Below are 22,692 nucleotides of genomic sequence, written 5' to 3'. Positions count from 1 at the left end.
TGTGTGGATTTATATCTTGTGCTGCATGTCACGACCAATTTTAGTTCCTTAGGGAAATGCCTCTACCTAAAAAATTCCTTCTTGGAGCCTTGCTCAAAGTCATATGAAAGACAGCTGGAGATAGAATTGTCTTTGGAGGTCATGTGGCAACTCCCAAATATAAGAGGATCTGCTCTTCCTGTGCTCCACTCTCCTCATGAGGCAGTTTCTCCTGGAGGTGCAGAGCTGCATTTTTAGTGTCAGTGATTCCTGCCAATTCTCCTCCAGAAGATGGCAGGAGGCTGGATTTGCTCTGCAATGTCTTTTGGCACTGACAGCAAGCTGGGGATGTTATTTACAGAGGTTTGTTGTGGCAGTGCAGGGAGGACCAAGAGACATTTGCCTGTGAATAGCAGCAAACTTTAAGACTCTGCTGTGTTTTATATATGGCGTGTTTCCAGATGCTAGGTACAAAAATAATTTGTTTAATAAATAATACAAATAAACAGACATCCAACGCCTTGTGCTCGCAGACCAGACAGCCACAACAGAGCCACAGCCTGCCAGGGAGCTGGAGGCTTTGGAGCAATTCTGCTTTCATGGAATCCTTCAGGCTGGAAAAGACCTTCAAGATCATCAGGTCCAATTTTTGACTGAATACCACCACATCCACCAAACCAAGTGCAATGCCTACTCATTTTGAGCACTAGAGGGATGATATCTCCACCATTTCCCTGGGCAATCCATTCCAATGCTTAACCATCCCTTCAGTGAAGAAATTTTTCATAATATCCAACCTGGACCTGCTCTGTCACACCTTGAGGCCCTTTACACTTGTGCTATTCTTTCCTGGGAGCAGAAACCAGCCCTCACTCACTCAGCCTCCTTTCAGTGGTTGTAGAGAGCAATAAGGTCTCCCCTGAGCCTCATTTTCTCCTTTTTAAGGTCTTCCTCAAGCCATTACTGTAATGAGTGACCAAGGGCTGGACAATTCCTTTTGCAGCTGTTTTCCTCTCTTTCCAGAGCCCCATCAAGTATCCCAGGGGACAATGAACAGCACGTGACCCCCAGTGCTGGATGATGTGATTTCAGTATCTTTAGGCACCTGGGTTAACCTTGGGAAAATTATTCTGGGCACTAAAATTTGGGAATTTTAATTTACCTTGTCAGACACTGGAACAGGCTTCCCAGAGAAGTGGTGGAGTCAGCATGCCTGGAAGTGTTCAAAGGGGGCGTGGATGAGGACAGGGTTTAATGGTCTTGACAGCTGGACTGGATGAACTTGGAGCACATTTCCAACCTTTGCAAATCTGTAATTCCATGATTTTGGTGATCTCCCAGGTCCCTCCACCCCGGCTGCAGAAGTGATGTGTGGACTCACCATGTTGGGCTGGTCTTTGGTTCCTGGAGCTATTTTAGGTGTCTCAAAGTGTCTAATGGACTGTAGGAGGGAATGGGGCTCCTCTTGGCTCCCTGTCCTGTTGACCAGCAATATGTAAATGCATAGATAAGTTGACTAAGGTTTCAATAAATTCAGTGCCAAGGCAGCTGAATCACACTCAGGCTGTAGAGAACTGGATGATCTTGAAGGTTTTTTTTCCAACCCAAGCCATTCTGTGACTTATTTCATCCTACACCAGACGTGCTCTTTGTCAGGTGATTCACACTCTAAACTCTATTAAGTTTATCGATTGGACTGTCTTTAACTGATGATAATTAAATTAAGATGTATAAATTACAGACACCCCAAATTATGCAGATGAATCCCAGTCTTCTCCAGTACCTCAGCTTCTCAACAGGAAGAATGTAATTAATTTTTATCTTGTAAGGCTAAATAAAAATGCCAACATATTCAACAGTAAAGAAAATGAGGTCAATATTCCTCTGTTATGTCTTCATGGACTGAAAGGACTGGTTGGGAGAAGACACCAGGTCTGGCTAAGATTAGACAGATAAAAAACATATTTCAGGTATTTTTTCCTCCTCATATGCAGAGTCTGGATGGAGTTCCAGAGCAGAGTTTTTATTCCCTTCTATCCCCTCAGAGAGAGCACATTTTCTCCATCCGTAAGGATGAAGAAAGAGTCGTGTCAAGATCAGAGTGACAGTGGTAAATGGATAATAAATATTTTTTACATGAACTGTTCCAGCTATGTCTGGGGTGAAATCATTCCAGGAGACAGCAGGAAGAGCACAAAGTAATTTGTAATTTTCAGGAGTGCATGTCCTGGGAAACCCAAACCCAAAACACGTGTTAACACCAGGACAGGGAGACTTTAAATGCTGCTGTTTAAAGTCCCTAAAGTCATGCTTGATAGAAAAAGGAGCCAGAGGGTGCTGAGAAATTCCTAGGAAAATGAAGGATAGTAGAGAGAAAGTATGGAGACTGAAAAAAACAGAAAAAAAGAGAATTATTATTAATTTTTTAAATACTTGGGGTCTATTCTGGAGCCTTTCTTCTTCTATTTGAGGTAAATGTTTTAAAAGTTCCAAAAAATTGAGGAATACTCAGTATTGCCACGGGCTGGCACAGGAGGGGAGATTTCCCCCTGGAGAGAGGCTCGTTCCAGTTGTTGCATTCAGGCAGCTGCAGATCCCTCAGCTTTGACTGCACAGCAGCTGGAAATGCAAGTCCAGGAGCTCTGTCCATGGCCAGTCCCAGCAGGTGACAGCAAGGACAGGGCCCTGGCAGCGGGACATTTGCAGGGAGCGCCTTCAGCAGGTGCTGGGGCCGGGACTGTGTGCAGAACATGCCCTGGGGCGTTTGCAGCCAGGCAAAAGGAACAAAGTTTCACTTGTGGCCTCGCCAGGGAGCACCAAAATCGATTGTTTTCCATTGCCAGCTGTTCTAGGAGCCCCAGAGGGCCCAGGAATAGAGAGCGGGGCCTGTGCAGTGAAATAAATGGGCAGGAGATCTTTCTCTTTTTGGTGCCTTTATTAAAAGTGATCAGCTCAGGATGGGGGCACATGGCAGGTCCGCGGTTCTGCTGTCGCTGCTCCAAGGGTGACTCACAGGAGGAGAAAAGTGCAGCAGCTTTGTCCTCTAAGGGGCAGAGCTGGGGGTCCTGTCCTCACGAGAGTGCTAAGGGATACCCGCATCTTTCTGTCTGCCAGTCCATGGGTCCTTACTCGTGCTGTTGTCTTCTGCAGCTAGGGTGAGGGGCGACCAAGGCTTCCAGCATCCCTGCAGGCTCTGAACTCTGTTCTTGACATCTAGACCCTGCTCTAATCTCCTAATTTTGAGTTGGCTCGTTGCTTTTGGGGTTTTATTAGATGAGTTTGGGGGTTTTCACCCCGTTGCACCTTGGGTCTAGGATTCATTTACATATCTCTTGATATTGCCCTCTCCTCCCACAGAGAAACAGTTGTTTACTTGTCCCAGGCAGGGTGATACTGATACAATACAGTGTTAACAACCCACATTAGCATACCAATCTGTCGGGGTGCCATTACTCGGGAAAAAGCGGGCTACACCCAGCAGCTGTCCCTGCAGGAAAGGAGGCTCAGGGCTGGTCTCTGTCCCCCCGTGCTACCCCCGGGGTGCCCCCTCCCCGGCTCAGTTGGGTCCCGTGCCCCGGGGGGGGGCAGCCCGCTGCTCCCGGGGCGAACCGGTCCCCGTGGACACCACCCGCAGGGGCTCCCCCGGCCCCGCCAGGACCCGCACTGTGGAGGGGCTGCTCCACCGCTTCCACCTCATCCCCGGCCCGGGCAGGACCATGCCGAAGGTGGGGGTCGGGCCCTACCACTCCCGGGCAGCCCAGCAGCCACTGAGAACAGGCAGCCAAAAGTATACTGTTAACAGAACATCACAACATGAAATTATAAACCATGAATAGTTAGGACTCCCACTTGGCAGTCATTGGCCTCAGCTGTAAACTCTGCAATCTAAAAAAATGGATATGCCTCTTAACATGCAGGAGCTGGGAGCAGCGAGAGAGGCCGGGCTGAAGGTGCTGGCAGGCACGGGCTGGGAAAGGGGCCCAGTCCAGGTGTCCCGCAGAGCCTCCCTGCTCCAGAGCCGCAGCTGTGAGAGCGGGGCAGCTGCCGGGATCAGTGTGCCAGGGACGGGCCGCAGGTGGGGGTTCCAAGGGGCTCGGCCGGAGCAGCTTTTTGTCCCGGGACACTCTGAGTATAATGGTCTCAGCCATCAGCATTTCCAGGCTCATGTTAATGCAGCAGGCTTCATTGGTATCACCCAGTTCAACTGCTGTTTTTTCCTTATATGTACTCCCCCTAGAATGTTCTCCCCTCTCTTGTCCCCTATTGGTCCTGGTTTACTGCAATGATCCACCCCTGTTGCCTCATTGGTTTCCCAGTTGGCTGCCCCTCCTCTGCACCACTTGTGCTCAGTTCCCATTGGCCCTTAACCCTTAGATCTGCCCCTTTCCCCCCTTTAAAACCCTGTGTCCTCAGCCCCATTGTGTCTCTGTCCCTGTCCTTTATACATTGCACTAAACTGAGTTTGGATCTCTGCACAAAGATCCGTCTCTGGCCTTGTCCATCAGTAGGTTAAGCAAACGTGCTCTGGGCTCTGGGAGTGCAGGTTGTTCACAGAGGGTCGTTGTGGATGTGCCACAACACAAGAGATGGATTTGGGCAGGAGGAACCCCCTAACTTAATGCACTCATCCATTGTGTTTTACCCTCAAACCAGGATTTACCATTCCCTGACCTTGACGTGATGGAGGGGGAGGCTGCGAGGAAGATGCCCCAGAACAGCCAGGCAGGTGAGGAGGAAGTCAGTGCCCCTTTCCCCCTCTCTCCTGCTCCATCTCCCAGCCCAGCACAGCCTCTGGCTGCAGGACAACACTGCTGCCCAACACTATCCTGCCGGGGATGCACTGGGGGGGATCTCCTTCCCTTCCCTCTGGCACAGAGGCAAATCCCATCCTCTCCTTGTCCTTCCTCTCCCAGCGAAAGAGCTGAGGATGGAGATCAGGGAGGAAAAGTCCCCACAAAAGAACCTTGTGGAAGAGAAGCCCTACAAGTGTTTGGAGTGTGGGAAGAGCTTCAGGCAGAGCTGCACCCTGATCCAGCACCAGATGATCCACACGAGGGAATGGGCCTACGAGTGTGGGGAGTGTGGGAAGGGCTTCAGCTGCAGCTCCCACCTCATCAGGCACCAACGCGTCCACACTGGGGAGAGGCCCTACAAGTGTCCTGAGTGCCAGAAGAGGTTTCTAAACAGCTCCGATCTCCTCAAGCACCGGCGTATTCACACCGATGAGAGGCCCTTCCGCTGCCCCGACTGCGGGAAGGGCTTCAAGCGCAACTCCCACCTCGTCAGGCACCAGCGCATCCACACTGGGGAGAGACCCTATCAGTGCACCCAGTGTGGGAAGAGCTTCAGTCATAGCTATCACTTGACCAAACACCAACAGAGGCATCGGTAAGGGAAGCCCTGCAAATGCCCCCACTGCAGTTCACTGCTCCAGCTTCATCCCCCATGGGAGGACGCACATTAGGAAGATCCATGTTTCCCATAATCCATTCTGGGAAGACACCTGTACCTTTTCCTGCCCCTGACAGTGACATGATATGGGATTGAAGGACATGAGGGTCTGGCCATGGCAGTGACATTACATTCACTCCCACCTTAGGTCATTGCCAGAGGCAGGAAATAGACTCTCTCTCTCTCTGTCTCTCTCTCTCGCTTCGAGGAGAAGGGTGTCCTTTCCAGGCAGGAGTAAATACATGGCCAGGAAGAGCCAGTCATTCATGTTGCAGTTTTCCCTGTAAATAGTTTTTCTTATACCTTCTGTTATCAATGTTGGTTTTGTTCCTGTTTGTTCTTCATCTTGTTTCTGTTGCTAAAAAATTGTTCTTATACCAGCCCAGGATCTTTGCTATTTGTGCTTTCCATGAGAGGTGGGAGGGCAGCAAGGGCAGCACGGTTTTAGTGGGAGCAGGAAATTGGGGAATCCCATTCCTGAACCCCGGCCCATGGAAACCGAGCATCCCCGCTGGTCCCAGCCCTGGTGGCCATGGCAAGAGCCTTGGGAGCGGGTCCCTGGCTGGGGCTGTGGGAACCTCTTTACTCAGGTGCCCAGGGACAGGAGTGGAGGGAATGGCTGCAGCTGAGTCGGGGTAGGCTGAGGTTGGATCTCAGGGAAAGGTTTTTCCCCAGAGGCTGCTGGGGCCCTGCCCAGGCTCCCCAGGGAAGGGTCCCAGCTCCAGGGCTCTCTGAGCTCCAGCAGCGTTTGGACAGGCCCAGGCTGGCATTGTTGGGGTGTCCTGTGCAGGGCCAGCAGTTGTACTGGAGGATCCTGATGGGTCCCTCCCAGCTCAGCCAATTCGGTGGTTCTGGGATCCCATGAGCCTGGGGATGGGACTGCAAATGGTTGCCATGGCAATGGGCTGTGTCTGCAGGCCTGATCTGGTGTCCATGGAAACCACCCCTGGCGTGGGGTCTCCATGGAGCTGGCAAGGGACTGTCCATAGCAACAGGGGACAGGTGATGTTTACCTGCTAAGGCTCAGATTTCTCACAGGCCCTCAGAGGAGTAACATGGCAGCTTTCCAAGAGTTTTCAGGCTGTTCAAGAGCTGGAATGTCACAGACAGAGTCAGGGGCTCCATGGAGACCTCCCAGGGCTTTCTGGGGATGGTAAAAAGCCATGTGGTCAGAGGCAGTCACAGCCATTCCATGGTGACATCCCAGGGGACCTCGGGCTGCAAGGGCACCGATCTGTCACTGGCACTCACAGGGTCTCCACGGTAACATCCCAGGAGTCCCCAGGATGCCCAAGAGCCGGAATGTCCCAGACACTCACAGGGGTTCCTGTCATGGGCACAGTGGGAGCTTCAGACAAAATTTAATAGAGAAGCTCCTGTTTGGTCATGAGGTGCCTACCCCCCACATATTCCCCAAATGTTACCGTTCAATCAGAGATTACAGAGACTCAGATCAGAAGGCTAAGGGCTAAAGGCACCCATTTATTCAATCCTCTTATATCTTTGTTTGCTACAGGTGGACCTCACTGGTCATTTAATCAACAAATTTCAGATGATTGACCAATTAAGAAAACACCCTGCAGGAAACAACTTTATGGAAAAAAGCCGACTTACTACAAACATTGTTGGGGCACCAGTTATTGATGTTTGTTTTACACTGGGCCCTTCTGGGGCCTCCCTGGATGGGGGAAACCCTCCTGGAGCAATTCCATGCCAGGGAAAAGAAGTTGCATGCGGCTTTTTTGGTTTTCAGCTTCTTGTTTATTGTTATCTAAAGTTCTGCATGCTGTGTACACCAGGCTCAGCATGCTGGAAAAGCACCACAAAATGGCTCCGAAATTTATGGTTTCAAGGTCTTTTAAAGTTGCCTCATCCAATTAACTCTTAAAATGCACATTATTTCTACTTATCTACCAATAACTAATCCCTTCAATTATCCACATAACCTCTGCATTGTGCTTTCCTTGACCAATGACCCTGTGCCACTAACACTGCAGAAAATGTTGTAGATGAAGAAGAAGACAGGGACTACACCCAAATTCCTCCATCTTGCTTCCTATCTTCACCATACTAAAAATCCCAAAACCTAAATTTCTCACCCAAGTGATATACTATACCACCCTCTAATCTATTTCATACTTTGGTAAATTCTAATCTATCTCAAAGTCTTGGAAGTCCTCTACATGGGTGAAGGTGAAAGGCAGTGTTTCTCTGGAGGTCAGGACCCCTCAGAGCAGACAGAGAAATATTCCCTGTGCCCTGGATTCCCACACATTTAACCTAAAATCCTTTAACCCTTTGCATGGAAAGTTACCCAAAACTATTCCAGGTAAGTAGGGCTAGAAGGAGAAGAAATAGAGAACAACAGAAAAACAGAAGATCCATAGAAAGACACACACATAGGCACCAACTGCTCGGGTTCCAGCATCACCACCAGACAAACCCCAGGAGAAGGCAGAATCCAGACCCTAGGCTGGCCTCTTGCTCAAGCTTTTAACCCCCTGGGCCCGCCCTTGGGGTGGGACTGCCAGTTGCTTGTCCAATCAGAGTCAGGGTTGGCAGGTGCAGCAAGTGTGTGATTGATTGACAGCTCAGCCAATCAGAGCTGGGTTGGCACTGCCTGTTTCGTGATTGACAGATTGGCCAAGCAGAGGCTGTGTTAGCACAACCTTTTGTGTGATTGATTGATTGATTGATTGATTGATTCATTCATTCATTCATTCATTCATTCATTCATTCATTGACAGCTTGGCCAATCAGAGGTGGGTTAGCAAAGCCCCTGCTGTGTGATTGACAGCTCTGCCAGGCCAGGCCTGGGGGCGGGGCTCTGTCCCACCACAAACCAAGGCCTGACCCGGCCCTGGCCCCACACGGGCATTCCGAGCATCCCAAGGTGTCTTGGGACATCGATCTCATCCCGCCTCTGACAGCCACCACGGTGACACTACAGAACCTCCTGGAGCCGTGGGTCAGTTGTGACAATGCGGGTCCAAGGACACCACGGTGACACTACAGAACCTCATGGAACCAAGAGTCCACGGTCACACTGTGCCCCACAGAACTGAGGAGTCCATTGTGGCTGATAGGCAAAATGTCCTTACAGAGAATTTGTTGGGTGAATGTAGGGGTGTTAATATCCTTGAATTGGGTCTTAATGTCTCTACTAACTTCCAGCAACAGGTTTATTACAGAGCCCTGACAGCTTGGCTTCTGAAACAGACAAGTGGGTCTGCATGAACTTGAGTTTATGAACTTTGGGTAAAATGACATATTCAAGAGGGGAATATGGGATTGGGGGTTCAGGATGGCTGTACCTTCCTAGTACCTCAGCCAGTGAGGAAAGGAAGAGGTAATGTGTGACCAGGAGCTTAGGATAAAAGGAGGCTGTGCCCTCTGAAACCTCATAGAGAAAATCCAGTGGGCATGTGCCCTGATGGATTCTCTCCCTTTATTCCAATGAAGTTGAAGAACTCCAGTGTCTCCTTTATGGACACTGGCTTTTCATAGCGTGATTTTCTGTACATGACACTCTGGAATGTCACGGAACCAAGGAGCAGTCATGACACATCAAGGCCCCATTGGAACAAAGAAACAATTGCTGACAATACAGAACTCATGGAACCAAGGGGCTATCGGGACAATGCAGATCCAAGGACGCCATGGTGACACTACGGAACTTCATGGAAGCAGACAATTATTACACTTTGGTGCCTCACAGAATCAAGCAGACCATTGTGAAACTCAAGATCCCTAGGGGTTCAAAGGTCAAGGATGAAGCTGTGGGGCCCAAAGAACCAGGGAGCCCCTGTGACACAGCAGGGCTGCATGGAACCAAGGAGCCATGGTGACACATCAGGGCTTTGTGGAACCACGAAGCCATTGTGACATTGCAAGGCCCCATGGAAGCACAGGGCCATTGTGACACTATAGAAGCAGGGGAGCATTGTGGCATTCCAGGGCCTCATGGAACTGAGGAGACCATTGTGACACTGTGGGGTTCCATGAAACCAAGGGAACATGGAACAGGTCTGTCTGACTGGGCCTCCTGGGGACACCTGACAGGTCCAGCTGCCCTTGGCATGTTGAGGGCTGCTTCTCATCTGCCCCTGAAGCACTGGGTCTCTGGGCTTTCCTTCCTATGGCAGAGAACTGTCCTTCTCCTCCAGGGGCACATGGACAAAATTGGGATTCCTTCATCAAATTTCCTTATATGCAAAGATTGTTCCCAGATGAAATCTGACAGGACAAACAGATCTGGCTGCCTTTGCCACCCAAGAGCCACCTCTCATCTGCCTTTGAAACAGTGGGACCTTGTGCTTCTCTTTGTTATGGGAAAAAACCATCCTTCTCAACCAGGAACCCATGGCCACACTGGGCATCTGCCTCCAGAATTCCCTATATCCAAGGATAGCTCCCAGACAAAAGCTGCCAGGACTGACAAGTCTGGCTGGCCTTGGCTTCCTAAGGGCTAGCACTCATCTGCCTCTAAAGCACTGGGGCTCTGTGGTTTCTTTCCTAATTAAAAGAACTCTTCTTCCTGTCCAGAAACCAACAGCCAAAACTGAGATTCCACCTCCAAAATGTCCTTTGTCCAAGGACAGCCCCCAGATGAAAGGGGCCAGAAGAGACAGGTCTGGCTGGCTTGGCCTAAGGGTGGCCACCTCTCATCATTTTCCAAAACACTTGGACTTCACACTTTTCTTTCCTGTAGGAAAAACTATCTTGACCAGGTGTCCATGGCCAAAACTGGGATTCTACCTCCAAAACTCCGTACGTCCAAGGATTGCTCCCCAGTGAAAGCTGCCAGGACAGACAGGTCTGGCTGCCCTTGGCGTTTTGGGGGCTGCCTCTCACCTGCTTTCAAAACATTAGGGCTCTCGGATTTCCTTCTAATGGAAAAGAACTGTCCTTCTTCTCAAGGTGTCCATGGTCAAAATTGAGATTCCTCCACTGAAATTTCATATATCCAGGGATTCCTCCATGACAAAAGCTGCCAGAACAAACACGTCTGGCTGGCTTGACCTCCCAGGAGCTAAATCTATCGTTTTCTCCCTTTGAAACACTTGAGCTCTTTGCTTTCCTTCCTATGGAAAAGAACCATCCTTCTCCCCCAGGTGTCCATGTCTGATGTTGAGATTCCACCTCTAAAATTCTGTATATCCAAGGGTTGCTTCCAGACAAATCTGCCAATACCATCAAGTCAGGCTGGCCTTTGCCTCTGGTGTTTGCCCCTGGGTTCTTTCCTTCCCATGGAGATCACTGGGACACTGTGGGGACCTCATGGAACCAAGGGGATCATTGTGGCAGCACTGGAGCCCATGGAACCAAGGGGATCATTGTGGCAGCACTGGAGCCCATGGAACCAAGGGGCCATGGTGACACAGCAGGGCTTCATAGAACCCAGAGACCATTATGGCTCTGTGGGGCCTGATGGAACCATGGAGACCATTGTGACCCTTCAGGGCCTCATGTCACCAAGGGGGCATTATGGCACCTCCAGGCCTCAGGGAAGCATGGGACCATTGGGACCCTCTGGGGCCCCATGGAACTGAGGGAACATGGAACATGTCTGGCTGTCTTGGCCTCCCAGGGGCCACCTGACAGGTCTGGCTGATGTTGGGATGTCAAGGGCTGCCTCTCATCAGCTCCTGGAGCACTGGGGCTTCCGTGCTTTCCTTGCTATGGAAGTGTCCCTCTTTCCACATTCCCATTGCCAAAATTGGTACTCTCCCTAAAAAATTTCCTATAGGAAGGGTATCTCTCAGAAAAAACTGGCCAGCTCTGGCTGGCCTTGGCCTCTGGTGGGCACCTCTCATCTGCCCCTGAAATATTGGTGCCCTGTTCCTTCATTCCTATTGAAAAGAACCATCTTTCATGTCCAAGGGCCATGGCCAAAATTGAAATTTGGCCTCCCAAATTTTGTATATCCAAGGATTCCTCCCAGACAAAAGCAGCCAGGACAGACAGGTCAGGCTGGCCCTGTCCTCTGGTGATTTTCTTAGACTATGAGCTGAATCTTTTCATTGAAAACACCTTGGGGAGAGCCCAGAGATCTCCCAAGGAGGGGTTTGTAGGCCTTGGGTGTATAACCACCACATATGGACAAAGGAGCTGTGTGCTCTGTGCTGTTGTGGGGATTTTGCATCATGGAAGTGATGTCCTAAGAGAAGCTGATGGCAGTTTCCTTCATGTCTGGCGAAGAAACCAATCAGTAATTAGATTTGAGATCTGAAAATCTATTAAACCACTAAAGAAACTGTACATGGCTCTGTGAAGACACATTTTAAAGATGAAAAACTGCTGGGGTTTGCCCGCAACCCCCGGGCAGGGGGAGGAGAAGCCATTGGCCCCCGGCCGTGCTGCTGCTGTGTTCTGGCCTGGCTGCGGAGATCCTGGCCCTCCCCCAGCGCGGCCCATCCTGACACAGCCCCAGCGCAGCCGCTGCAGAAACCTCCATCCTAAAACAGCTCCGGCCACAAGGAGGAGCCTGGCCGGGGTCACAGAACCATCTGCAGCCTCCGGGTGAGATATGAACTCTTTCAGTGCTTCCATCCTCCCTCGAGTGAGAGAAACGGACAAAGTGCAGGCACATAGAGGAGCAACATGAAGACACCAAGGACAGTGAAGGGGAAATTGAGTCCCAGATGGGAGGGATGAGGAGATGTCCTGATCTTGGGGCTGAAATCCTCTTGTAAAGGTGTAGAGAAGGATGTAATTGATACATCAGACTCTCCTTTTCTCTATAACACATTCACAAGTATGGGGAGATGACTTGTTCAGCAAAGGCTTCCATGCTAAATTAAGCAAATATTTAAGCAGCTCTTATCCCATGAGAAGTTTGAACATTCAAAGAGAGCAGTGTGATGAGACCCTGTGCCCTCAGCAAGAGAAGAAGATCTCTGTTCCCAGAGATGAAGATGAGTTCAAAAATAGATGAAGCGAATTTTTTCTCTTAAACGGGTCATCTTTAAATTATTACCTCATAAGTTGACATGGCCTATAAACACAACTGTTGGAAAAGCTGTGAAAATATGGGAGGGACTTGACGATTGCAGATTTTTTATGGATGGCTGCCATTAATGAGAATTGACAATCCTGAGAGAACTGTTTTTGTATGGAGACGTCTCCAAAACATGAAGAGAGATTCCTCTCCCTAAGTGAACTGAAGAAAGGTTATTGTATTGATAGTAAACTGACTGAAAATTTTAGGGTTTTTCTCTTTACATTGTCAGTAAGAAAGAAAAAGGTTGTAGGGGGAAGTTTCTGAAAGTTTTATTCTGATTCCTATTACTCTCTCTTTTAGTTACTGTTAATAAACTTTTCTTTATACCCTCTTAAAGTTTTGATTCTACTTTGCTTTTCTCCTAATCCTATCTCACAGCAGGAATGAGTAAGGATATTCTAGTGAGTGCACTGGTAATTACACTGCCAACACTGGAAAGGCTGCCCACACTGGACCCACCACACAAATTGATACATTGTCGGAGAAATCTCAAACTGACAAACCAAAACCACTACAGAAAACTTCCTAATAAACTGCATGAGAGCAGAGGGAAATGAAGGCAGAGCCATGGTTTGTCAGGACTTGCTTGATACTAATGGGCCCCGTGGTGCATTTGGAGCTGAGCCCTTGAACCCTGGGCGTGAGAGGTGATTGCACAAACCTTTCCAGAAGTCAAAGTCAGAAGAAAACCCCAAATGTCTCAAGGCATGAATGGGTCCCACTGAGGTCCATCCCACACACAGGCTCCTCATGGACTCCTTGGAGGAGAGAACTGGAGGACAGGATGGCACAAAAACTTCTCAGAGATTCAGTGTAGAAAGGAAAATACAAACTACCTTAAAAACCTTGAGTATCTCAAAGTATTAATGAGCCCCACTGAGTGTCACTACAAAGCTCTCAAGGGACTCGTTAAGGCAGATAATTGGGGCCATGATTGCACAAACCTCTCACAGAGTCTGGATCAAAAGGGAAACACCAAGTACCTTAAAGTAACGCAAGTACCTTGAAGCATTAATGAGCCCCACTGAGTGTTGTTACTGACAAAGCCTCTCCAGGGACTAATTACAGCAGATAATTGGGGGCCATGATTGCACAAACCTCTCAGAGACTCCAAGGCAAAAGCCAAACCTAAAGTCCTTTGAAAATCCTTCAGTCCCTGGGAACATTGAGGAGCCCCCAGGGCCATTTCTGGGCAAGGCTCCCCAGGGACTCCTTCCAGCAGATCCTTGAGGCCACTGGGATGTGGGCTGGGGGGGGATGCTGAGGGCAGGAAAAGGAGGTGACCGTGCCCAGCCTGGCTGGGGCTGTGCCAGGAGGCCCTAGTGCCTCAGGACAAGGTGTCTCCTCACAGCCCTTGGTGGCACAGACCCTGCTGTGCCCCAGGGCACCAAGACTTGGCTTCTCTTTGTTCCCACCTGTCACCAGTGCCTCCAGTTCTCTGCTCTGGCTGGGGCCTGGGGACACTTTCTCTGTTGTGTGCCTCAGTGGGAACCATTACAAGTCCAAGAAACTTTGGAGTTGGATTCTGACTGGGAGTTCTGGAGAGGTTTCTTCAGCTCCCTCTCAGGGACTGATGTTCAAGGCGTGAGTACAAAGCCCCAGAGGCTCATTAAAGTCCTTGTGTTGTTTCTGGGCTGCTGAGCTGGGCTGGGCTTCTGGCACAGAGGCAGCTCCTGGTAACCAAGAAGAGTTTGAAAAGCACATTTCTCTTGATGAACAGCTCTTCTTCCAGCCCAGCAGGGCTAGGGCGCTTCCTGCAGCCATCCCAGGCACAGCACAGAGAGCTTCAGTCAGTCAGGGCTGGGAAGGTGCTGAGAAGTGCCTGGGGCACAATCACTGCCAGCCCTTGACACAGGAACCTCTGGCTGCAGGACAATGCAGCTGCAGCTCCTGGAGCCATCTCCTAAAGCCTAAACATCCCAATGCCTACAGACTCCGTAAGTACAACTCTGGGTATTTCTGTTGCAGGGGAGGTGAAATGCTCATGAAACTCTGACATGCTGAGGGCTTCTCATCAGTCATAGAATATTTCCAAGAAAAAGATTTTGATAAAAAAGCAGAAATTTCCTTAGACTTTTTATTCAGATTCCTACTATTGGAGAATGGCAGGGACGGGGGGGATAAATATTATAGGTTGATTATAAAGTAATAATTATGAGTTTTGACAAGTGGCTGAAACATCCGAACTGTTACTTTTAGAGATCCATAGGTTTACAGGGATCGCCTATTGTGCTTTTAGCCACTCTGCCCATGGACAGCAGCAGCATCACCTTTGCTGGAGCCATCAGGCTCAGTCTGAGCTGTCCTTTCTCCAAGCTGCAAACAGAACCTGCTTCCAGCCAGTGCTCTGCAAACAAGCAGTGTTCTGTAGGGCCAAGGAGAGTGCACAGAGATTTGGGATCTGTGAGTGCTGGCATAGAGAGATCAGGCAGAGGGAAACAGCTGCAGGAGGAAAATCTCCAGGAAGCAGAGATGGGATCAGGCAATGAGAGAAAACAAAACCCCAAAAATTCTGTGGCAGTGAGAGTTTAGAAATGCCTACAGAATGCCCTCCACTGCAGCCCATCCATCCTGTCCCCCCAGCCAAGCCTCTGCCCTCAGGGCTGGGGCTCCAAGGCGTGCAGCCCCTCCTGCGCAGGCAGAGCTGCAGCAGAGCCGTGGGGCAGCTCTGCAGCCCCAGGCCCAGTTCTCTCTGCAGAGCACAGGGCTGGGAGCAGCTGCCCGGCCCTGGGGGCTCTGGCAGGGGGCACAGCTGGCTCAGGGTGAAGCTGTCCCCAGTGCCCGGCTCTGGGCAATGCTGTCAGTGCAGCCAGGGAAGGAGCTGCATCTCCCTTCATCCAATGCCATCATAAGGACACTTGGAATTCTCCCTGAGATTTCAGTCCAAGCTGAAATCTTCAATCCAGGGTGCAAAACTGTCCTAGAGCATCTCTGAGCTATAAGATTGACAGGAAAAAGGCAGAGGTTTTTCGACACTGAAAATGCTGCTGGATTCGTGAACTGAGCAAAGTGAGTCCTAGCTACAAATGTGGAGCTGGGCTGTGATGGATCCATCTGCTCTCAGAAGTACCTGGAGATTTTTAAGAGAAACATAGGAGTGTCAACATCCTCCACTTTCAAAAAGTGAAAGCCAAGGAGAAACTCCAAATATAATGAAGTGTCAGACCATCTCCCTTCAGTCTCCAGTCATGATCTTAGTTCAGGGAACTCACTCTATTCTACCAGAGGGTATCAGAAATGCTGAGGGTTTCTGAAATTCATGAATATCAGTTAACATATTTGGAAGCTTAAAAAGAAAACCTAAGAAATCAAAACCACTAAAGACTTTGTCTGTGCATTGTAGAGGAGGGTGTATGGGAAAAGGCTTTGATTTTGGTTACAGGTATCTCCTCTAACTCTTCAATGTCCTTTTCTCCATCAACAGGTCCCCATGTGCAGCCCCAGCTAATGTCCAACAGCAGCTTCATCAGCCACTTCCTCCTGCTGGCATTGGCAGACACACGGCAGCTGCAGCTCCTGCACTTCTGCCTCTTGCTGGCCATCTCCCTGGCTGCCCTCCTTGGCAACAGCCTCATCATAAGCGCCATAGCCTGCAGCCACCACCTGCATAGACCCATGTTTTTCTTCCTGCTCAACCTGGCCCTCACTGACCTGGGCTCCATCTGCACCACTGTCCCCAAAGCCATGCACAATTCCCTCTGGAACACCAGGAACATCTCCTACACAGGATGTGCTGCACAGGTCTTTTTCTTCCTGTTCTTCATTGGATCAGAGTATTTCCTCCTGACCATCATGTGCTACGACCGCTACGTGTCCATCTGCAAACCCCTGCACTACGGGACCCTCCTGGACAGCAGAGCTTGTGCCCACATGGCAGCAGCTGCCTGGGCCAGTGCCTTTCTCAATGCTCTCATGCACACGGCCAATACATTTTCACTGCCCCTGTGCCATGGCAATGCCGTGGGCCAGTTCTTCTGTGAAATCCCCCAGATCCTCAAGCTTTCCTGCTCCAAATCCCACCTCAGGGAACTTGGGCTTCTTACAGTTAGTGTCTGTTTGGCATTTGGTTGTGTTGTGTTCATTGTTTTCTCCTATGTGCAGATCTTCAGGGCTGTGCTGAGGATCCCCTCTGAGCAGGGACAGCACAAAGCCATTTCCACCTGCCTCCCTCACCTGGCCGTGCTCTCCCTGTTCCTCAGCACTGCCACATTTGCCTACCTGAAGCCCCCCTCCATGTCCTCCCCATCCCTGGATCTGACCCTGTCAGTTCTGTACTCAGTGTTGACGCCAGCCCTGAACCCCCTCATCTACAGCCTGAGGAATCAGGAGCTCAAGGCTGCAGTGTTGAGACTGATGACTGGATGGTTTCAGGAACATTAAACTGCTGGCCAATTTCTGCAAACCATTTATAATAAAACTCATCTTTGATACTTCTTGTACTTCTCATTTTGAAGGTTTTGTTAATTTGCTTTACTTTAATAATTAAGTCCACAGAGAAATGTCATTTTTTGTGCCATTTCTCATTTTGTTTCTCTCCACCTTCTCTATGGCCACAGACTGTGTCAATGAGGAGCTGCACTCAGGATGTCTTTAAAGGAACTAAAGGATCTCCCAGCAAAGTTTTCTGCAGAGATACCCTTTCGGTGCCTTCTCTGGAGCTGCAGCAGCAATGTCTGTGTGCAGAGCTGAGTGCAGATCAGTGCTGGCATAGAAGCTGTGCCCAGGAGCAGCAGCACTTGGTGTTGCCAGTGCTGTTCCCGTGGCTCTGCCCCGCTGTCCTGGTGGCCCTGGTGTTGCTGTAGGGCCTGAGTGCTCTCGGGGCCAGGCACAGTCCTGGGGGTGGCAGTGCCAGGCTGCAGCAGGGACAAGCCATGGGCACTGCTGGGGCAGCCCTGACACCTCGGGCCAGGCCCTGGGGGCTCCAGGCTCCTTGCCCAGGCTCTCTCAAGAACACACCCAAGTCAAAGCTCAGCACAGAAAACCCTTGCGAGCAGCCCCAGGGTGGCTGTGGGCAGGCTGGGAGGCAAACAGCATGGCTGGTGCTCTGCAAGGGCCCTCAGGGAGACAGGAAGGTGCAGCAGAGCAGGGGCTGATCCATCCCCAGTGTGCTGGACAGCCCAGGGCAGCGTCCCTGAGCGTCCTCATGGAGCTGCCAACAACATGCCCCTCTACAGCGCTGGCTTCTCCCCCAGCTCACACAGGTGCCCCATCCTTGCAGGCACAGACATGGCAGCACTGGCTCAGGAGCCCCTGTTTGCATTGCACAGAGCAGGCGGGAGCACCCCTATGCTGTTGGTGTGGGGACATGAACCTGAGGGAGCACAAATGCCATCAGCCCCTGGGGCCAGCAAGGGCTGGGGAACACCAGGGAAACAATTCAGCTTTGTCCTGGCTTCTGCACTCAGCCAGAATTTTGTTCCCATGAGCTGGGAGTTTTTTGTCTCACTGCAGATGCTGTTGCTCAGAGCCAGGGCTGCCTGGCAGCCACCCCCAAACTGCCCAGAGCATTTCCTTTGCTTCACCTTTGTTTTCTTCACTCTTCCCTGGTACAAATTTCTTCCTCTTGCCCACCCCTGTTCCCTCCCCTGCAAACAGCCCATCCCTTTTTGCTTAGCACAGGGGAAGAATCACTGCCCCGGTACTTCTGGCCACACCATTCCTTATCCAGGCCATCAGCCATTGGCCTTCTTGGTCACCTGGGCACACTGATGCCTCATGTCCAGCCTGCTGTCCATCAATCCCTACTGGTCCCTTTCTGCCTGGCTGCTCTCCAGCCGCTCTGTCCCCAGCCTGTAGTGCTGCAGGGCTTGTTGTGGCCAAAGCGCAGGACCTGGCACTGTGACTTTTTCAACCTCACCTTGTTGGATTTGGGCCCTGGATCCAGCCTGTCCAGGGCCATGTGCAGAGCTCTCCTAGCCTCCAGCAGATCAACACTCCCAGACAACTTGGTGTCAATGTGGTTCCATCAGGCCTCAGAGTGTCACAATGATCTCGATGATTCTATGAGGCCTCCCAGTGTCACAATGTCCCTTTGGTTCCACGGGACCCCTTGGTGTCACAGAGTCCCTTTGATCCTTGGGCCCCACTGTGTCATAATGGCCCTTTGTCCCCTAAGGCCGTGCAGTGTCACTATGGATCCTTGGTTCTGTGAGGTCTCACAGGGAAGCAATGCTCTCCTTGGTTCCACAGTGTCACAATGGCCTCTTGGTCCCACCACGATGTCAAACATGTTTCCTTCATTCCATCAGTCCCTGAGGAGCAGCACTGGCCCCTTGGTTCCATGGGCCCTGCAGTGTCACAATGGCCCCATCATGACACCAGGTCCTGCTCTGTAACAATGGTCTGCATGGTTCCACAAGGCCTTGCAGAGTCACAGTGGCCTCTTGGTTCCATGAGGCCTCAGAGTGCCACAATGAATTCCTTGGTGCTGCAGTGTCACAGTGGAGGCCTGGTGACACCAGATCCTGCAGTGTCACCAGGCACCCTTGGTTCCATGGGGCACCAAAGTTACTGAGGATGTCAGCAGCCCCCACTGAGGCCATCCCTGCCCGGAGCCCATGGGGGAATGGGCAGACAAGGAGAGCGTCCCTGGGGCTGGGGCAGCACAACTCAGAGGCACCAGGGGCTCCAGCTGGGAAATGGAGTGTGGAATGTGGGTGGGAAAGCCCTGCCTGGGCTGTGCCAAGCAGGACAGACAGGCCCTGACTCCCATGCCCCAAACAATTCTATCAAGGAGACATCTAAAAGGAATTACAATTATTTGTGTACTCTGAGTTGGACACACTGGAGAAATACAATCAAGAGATTCTCAGGAGCTGAAAACAACAAAACAGCCTTTACTGGCAACTTTCAAAATCCAGAGAAACTTTGGCAAAGGGTTTTATAGGACATTCAATCAACAAAAACCACTTCTCAAAGCATTAACCTTGCCCATTCCACTTCACAAACTCTAATTCTGTCTATTTTAAGTTAATCAAAAATTGCAAGAGGACAGAAATAGTAGACACAGAAAGAAAGACAAGAATGATTTAGAGAGGCGTACACACAACTACCAACTCCTGGAATCCAGTGGTGTTCAGATAGAAATTCCAAGAGGAGGCAGGGTCAAGATGTGTGCTTGCCTTGTGGTCAGCCTCAAATAACCCTTGGTGTTCCAGGCCCCTTACCCCAAATTGGACCTGGGGTCATTTGGTCACTCAGGAGCTAGGCTGGGGCTCCAGAGGTGGCTGTGGAATGTGCTGTGCAAGGGACTGGCAGACACTGCAGGGCTGGAATAGAGGCTCTGGGGGGATTGGGGTTCCAGGGCACCACAGTGTCAAAATTGTTCCCTCAGTTCCCAAGTCCTTGCAATGGCCCCTTGATTTGATTGTCCCCAGGCTCTCCCAAGGGTCTCCTTGGTTCCACAGTGTCACAATGGCCCCTTGGTTCCACAAGGCCCCACAGGGTCACAGTGGCCTCTGTGGTCCCACCAGGACCCAGACTGTCACAATAGACTCGTTGCTTCCATTCAGCCCCACAGTGTCACCATGGCCCCTTGGCTCTGTGCTGCCATGTCATACACAGTGTCATCATGGTCCTCTTAGTGCCACTAGGCCCTGCAGTGTCACAATGGCCCCTTGCTTCCCCAGGGCCCTGCAGTGTCATAATCATCGGAGAATCAGCCAGGCTGCAAAACACCTTGGAGAGCATCAAGTCCAACCTGGGACCCAACACCACCTTGTCACCCAGGCCGTGGCACTGAGTGCCACATCCAGTCTTTCCTTAAACACCTCCAGGGAGGGTGACTTACCCACCTCCCTGGGCAGCCCATTCCAATGCCCAATCACCCTTTGTGTGAAGAGTATTTCCTAATGTCCAGCCTAAATGTCCCCTGGTGCAGCTGAAGGCTGTGTCCTCTTGTCCTGTCACTGTTCCCTGGGAAAAGAGCCTGACCCCCAGCTGGCTGCACCCTCCTGTCAGGGAGTTGTAGAGAGTGATGAGGTCTATCCTGAGCTTCCTCTTCTCCAGGATAAACAACCCCAGCTTCCTCAGCCACTCCTCACAGCACTTGAGCTCCAGACCCCTCACCAGCCTTGTTGCCCTTCTCTGGACATGCTCCAGCCCCTCCATGTGCTTCCTAAATTCGGGAGCCAGAACTGGACACAGCACTCGAGGTGCTGCCCCACCAGTGCCGAGCACAGGGGAAGAATCACTGCCCTCCCCCTGCTGGCCACACCATTCCTGATCCATAGGAGTGCCAGGGGTTGGATGTGGGAAATGGTGGGGACAGAGTGGGGACAAAGTGTTACTGATGGTCAGCCATGAAGAGTCTTGACTTTCATATCGAGACTGCAATGGAAGGTGCAGGGGATCATTATCAACTGGGATTGCTGATATCAATCTATAAACAGGAAAACTAATGAAGACAAAAAAGGTCCCTCTGCATTGTTTTATATACAATTTATCATTTTGAAGACACTTCTGAAATCTGTCTAATTAATCACAAAATAATGGAAATGTTACATTCTTCCCAGGGGCTTTTCTTGTTCAGGTGTTTTGAACGAATATTTATGCGCTTTTCCCACAGATTTCCTCAACTGAAGAGCTCAGAAAAGAAGAGGCCTCTGGAGTAATAAAATTCATCAGCAATCTCCAACTGGCTGAGGATCCATCCCCATCAGCGCAGCAATGAACAGAAATGGGCACAGCTCTGTGGCTGCCCCAGCTTTTGGATGGGCCCTGGGTCTGGAGCAGGAGCAGCTTTGGAGGGCCCCAGGGCCGGGGCTCTTGTGCTGCCCTGGGCAGATGGGATGGCAGCAGGGGCTGCAGAGCTCTCAGCACCTCAGCCAGAGGGGAGCAGGACACCCAGGGAGCCTCCTTGTTCCTTGGCCAAGCCCCTTCCCTCATGGCTGGGGCTGAGTCCTGTGGCAGCTGCAGCTGCTGCTGTGCCCTTGGCAGGGGCTGAGGCCGTGGGGCAAGTGCCCAGAGCAGCCTGGCCTGAGCAGAGCTGTGGGGCCAGAGCCGGCTGGGCTGGGCTGGCCAGAGGCCCTTGGTGCTGCCCAGAGCTCAGGGCAGCTGGCAGAGCTTGCAGGGAGCTGGGCTGGGCTCAGAGAGCCTGGTACAGACACCATCAGTGTCCATCTCAGCCTGGCTGAGCATGCAGGGGCAGGACTCAGGCCAGGCCTTGTAGGGCAGGGCCAGCGCCTGTGCCAGGCATTGAAAACAGGCAAGTGCCCCAGAGAGGAGGCTGCTCTGTGCCCTGGGGGGCAGGGACAGATCAGGGAGGGGGCCCAGGACATTTGTCAGTGCCAGTCTCTGTCCCCAGCCTTTGGAAGCCCTGGCTGCTGAGCCCAGCTTTGCCCTGGGCTGAGTTTGGCCATGGCCCAGCTCCATCCTCCTGCGAGGCTCAGGGCCTGTTCCCGGCCATGGCCAGCCCTGGCTGCCTCTCTGCCGGCCCAGAGGCCGGCAGAGCTCGGGGCAGGGCTGTCTGTGCAGGCCCACAGGTGCCACGGGCTCTGCAGGAGCTGGCAGAGGCTGCCCAGCTGGGATGCCATGGGACACAGAGCCCTAAGGCTGCTGTGGGCACCACGGCACAGGGGCCCTTCCCAGCCGCAATGCTCCTGGCCTGGGCTGGGCCTGCACAGGGGCTGTGCCACCATGGCTGGGCCAGCACAGGGCCACAAAGGGGCCACGCAGCCGCTGCCGGGGCTGACAGCAAGGCCAGGCACAGACAGGGAATTGCTGAGCATGGCCTGCGCTGGGCAGGGCTGAGTGTGCCAAAGGCAGAGCTCAGCTGCCCTTGGGGGCTGCAGGAACAGTCCCGAGCCCAAAGAGCCTCCATGGCTGTGCTGGAGGCCAAGGCTGGAGCAGGGAAATGCAGGGCTGCTGTGGGATGGGGAGGGCATTGAATTCCAGCACACACCTCAGCGCTCTGATGATTCCGGCACCATGCTGGGCCCTGTTTCAGACTGGAGCAGAGCAGATATTGATAGGACAGGAGCCCTGCGGGGCTTTCAGGGACCTGCAGCTTGCAAGGTGCTCTGCTCTCCCTCAGGTGCTCTCGGAGAGATCCAATCCCTGCTGGGCACCTCAAGGCACAAGTGGCGTTGCCTGTTCATGGGCACACGGCTGATGTCTGCCTGGAAAAGGACACAGGTTTTAATACCTGTTCTTTTCATAATATATAAGCAAATCCATTTTACCTGGGTCACTTGAGTACTTTTGAGAGATGGCAAAGTTTTCCCACCAGGAACAGGAATTTCCTGGATATACTGGATTCT

At 51.5% G+C, this 22,692-nt stretch overlaps 1 protein-coding gene across 1 annotated transcript; it reads left to right on the top strand.

Annotated features, from left to right (window-relative positions):
• Positions 1 to 15,880: 15,880 nt before the first annotated feature.
• LOC311166151 (olfactory receptor 14J1-like) lies at positions 15,881 to 16,813 on the top strand (the record flags this gene model as incomplete). Its single annotated transcript, XM_084227624.1, has 1 exon — positions 15,881 to 16,813. One exon carries the CDS (start codon positions 15,881 to 15,883, stop codon positions 16,811 to 16,813), a length of 933 nt encoding a protein of 310 aa, XP_084083750.1.
• Positions 16,814 to 22,692: the final 5,879 nt, after the last annotated feature.

Source organism: Fringilla coelebs (assembly GCF_963513975.1).
Source record: "Fringilla coelebs genome assembly, contig: SCAFFOLD_43, whole genome shotgun sequence".
Taxonomy (NCBI): domain Eukaryota; kingdom Metazoa; phylum Chordata; class Aves; order Passeriformes; family Fringillidae; genus Fringilla; species Fringilla coelebs.
Note: the sequence above shows the minus strand (reverse complement) of the source record. Positions and strands in the feature narration are given on the sequence as shown.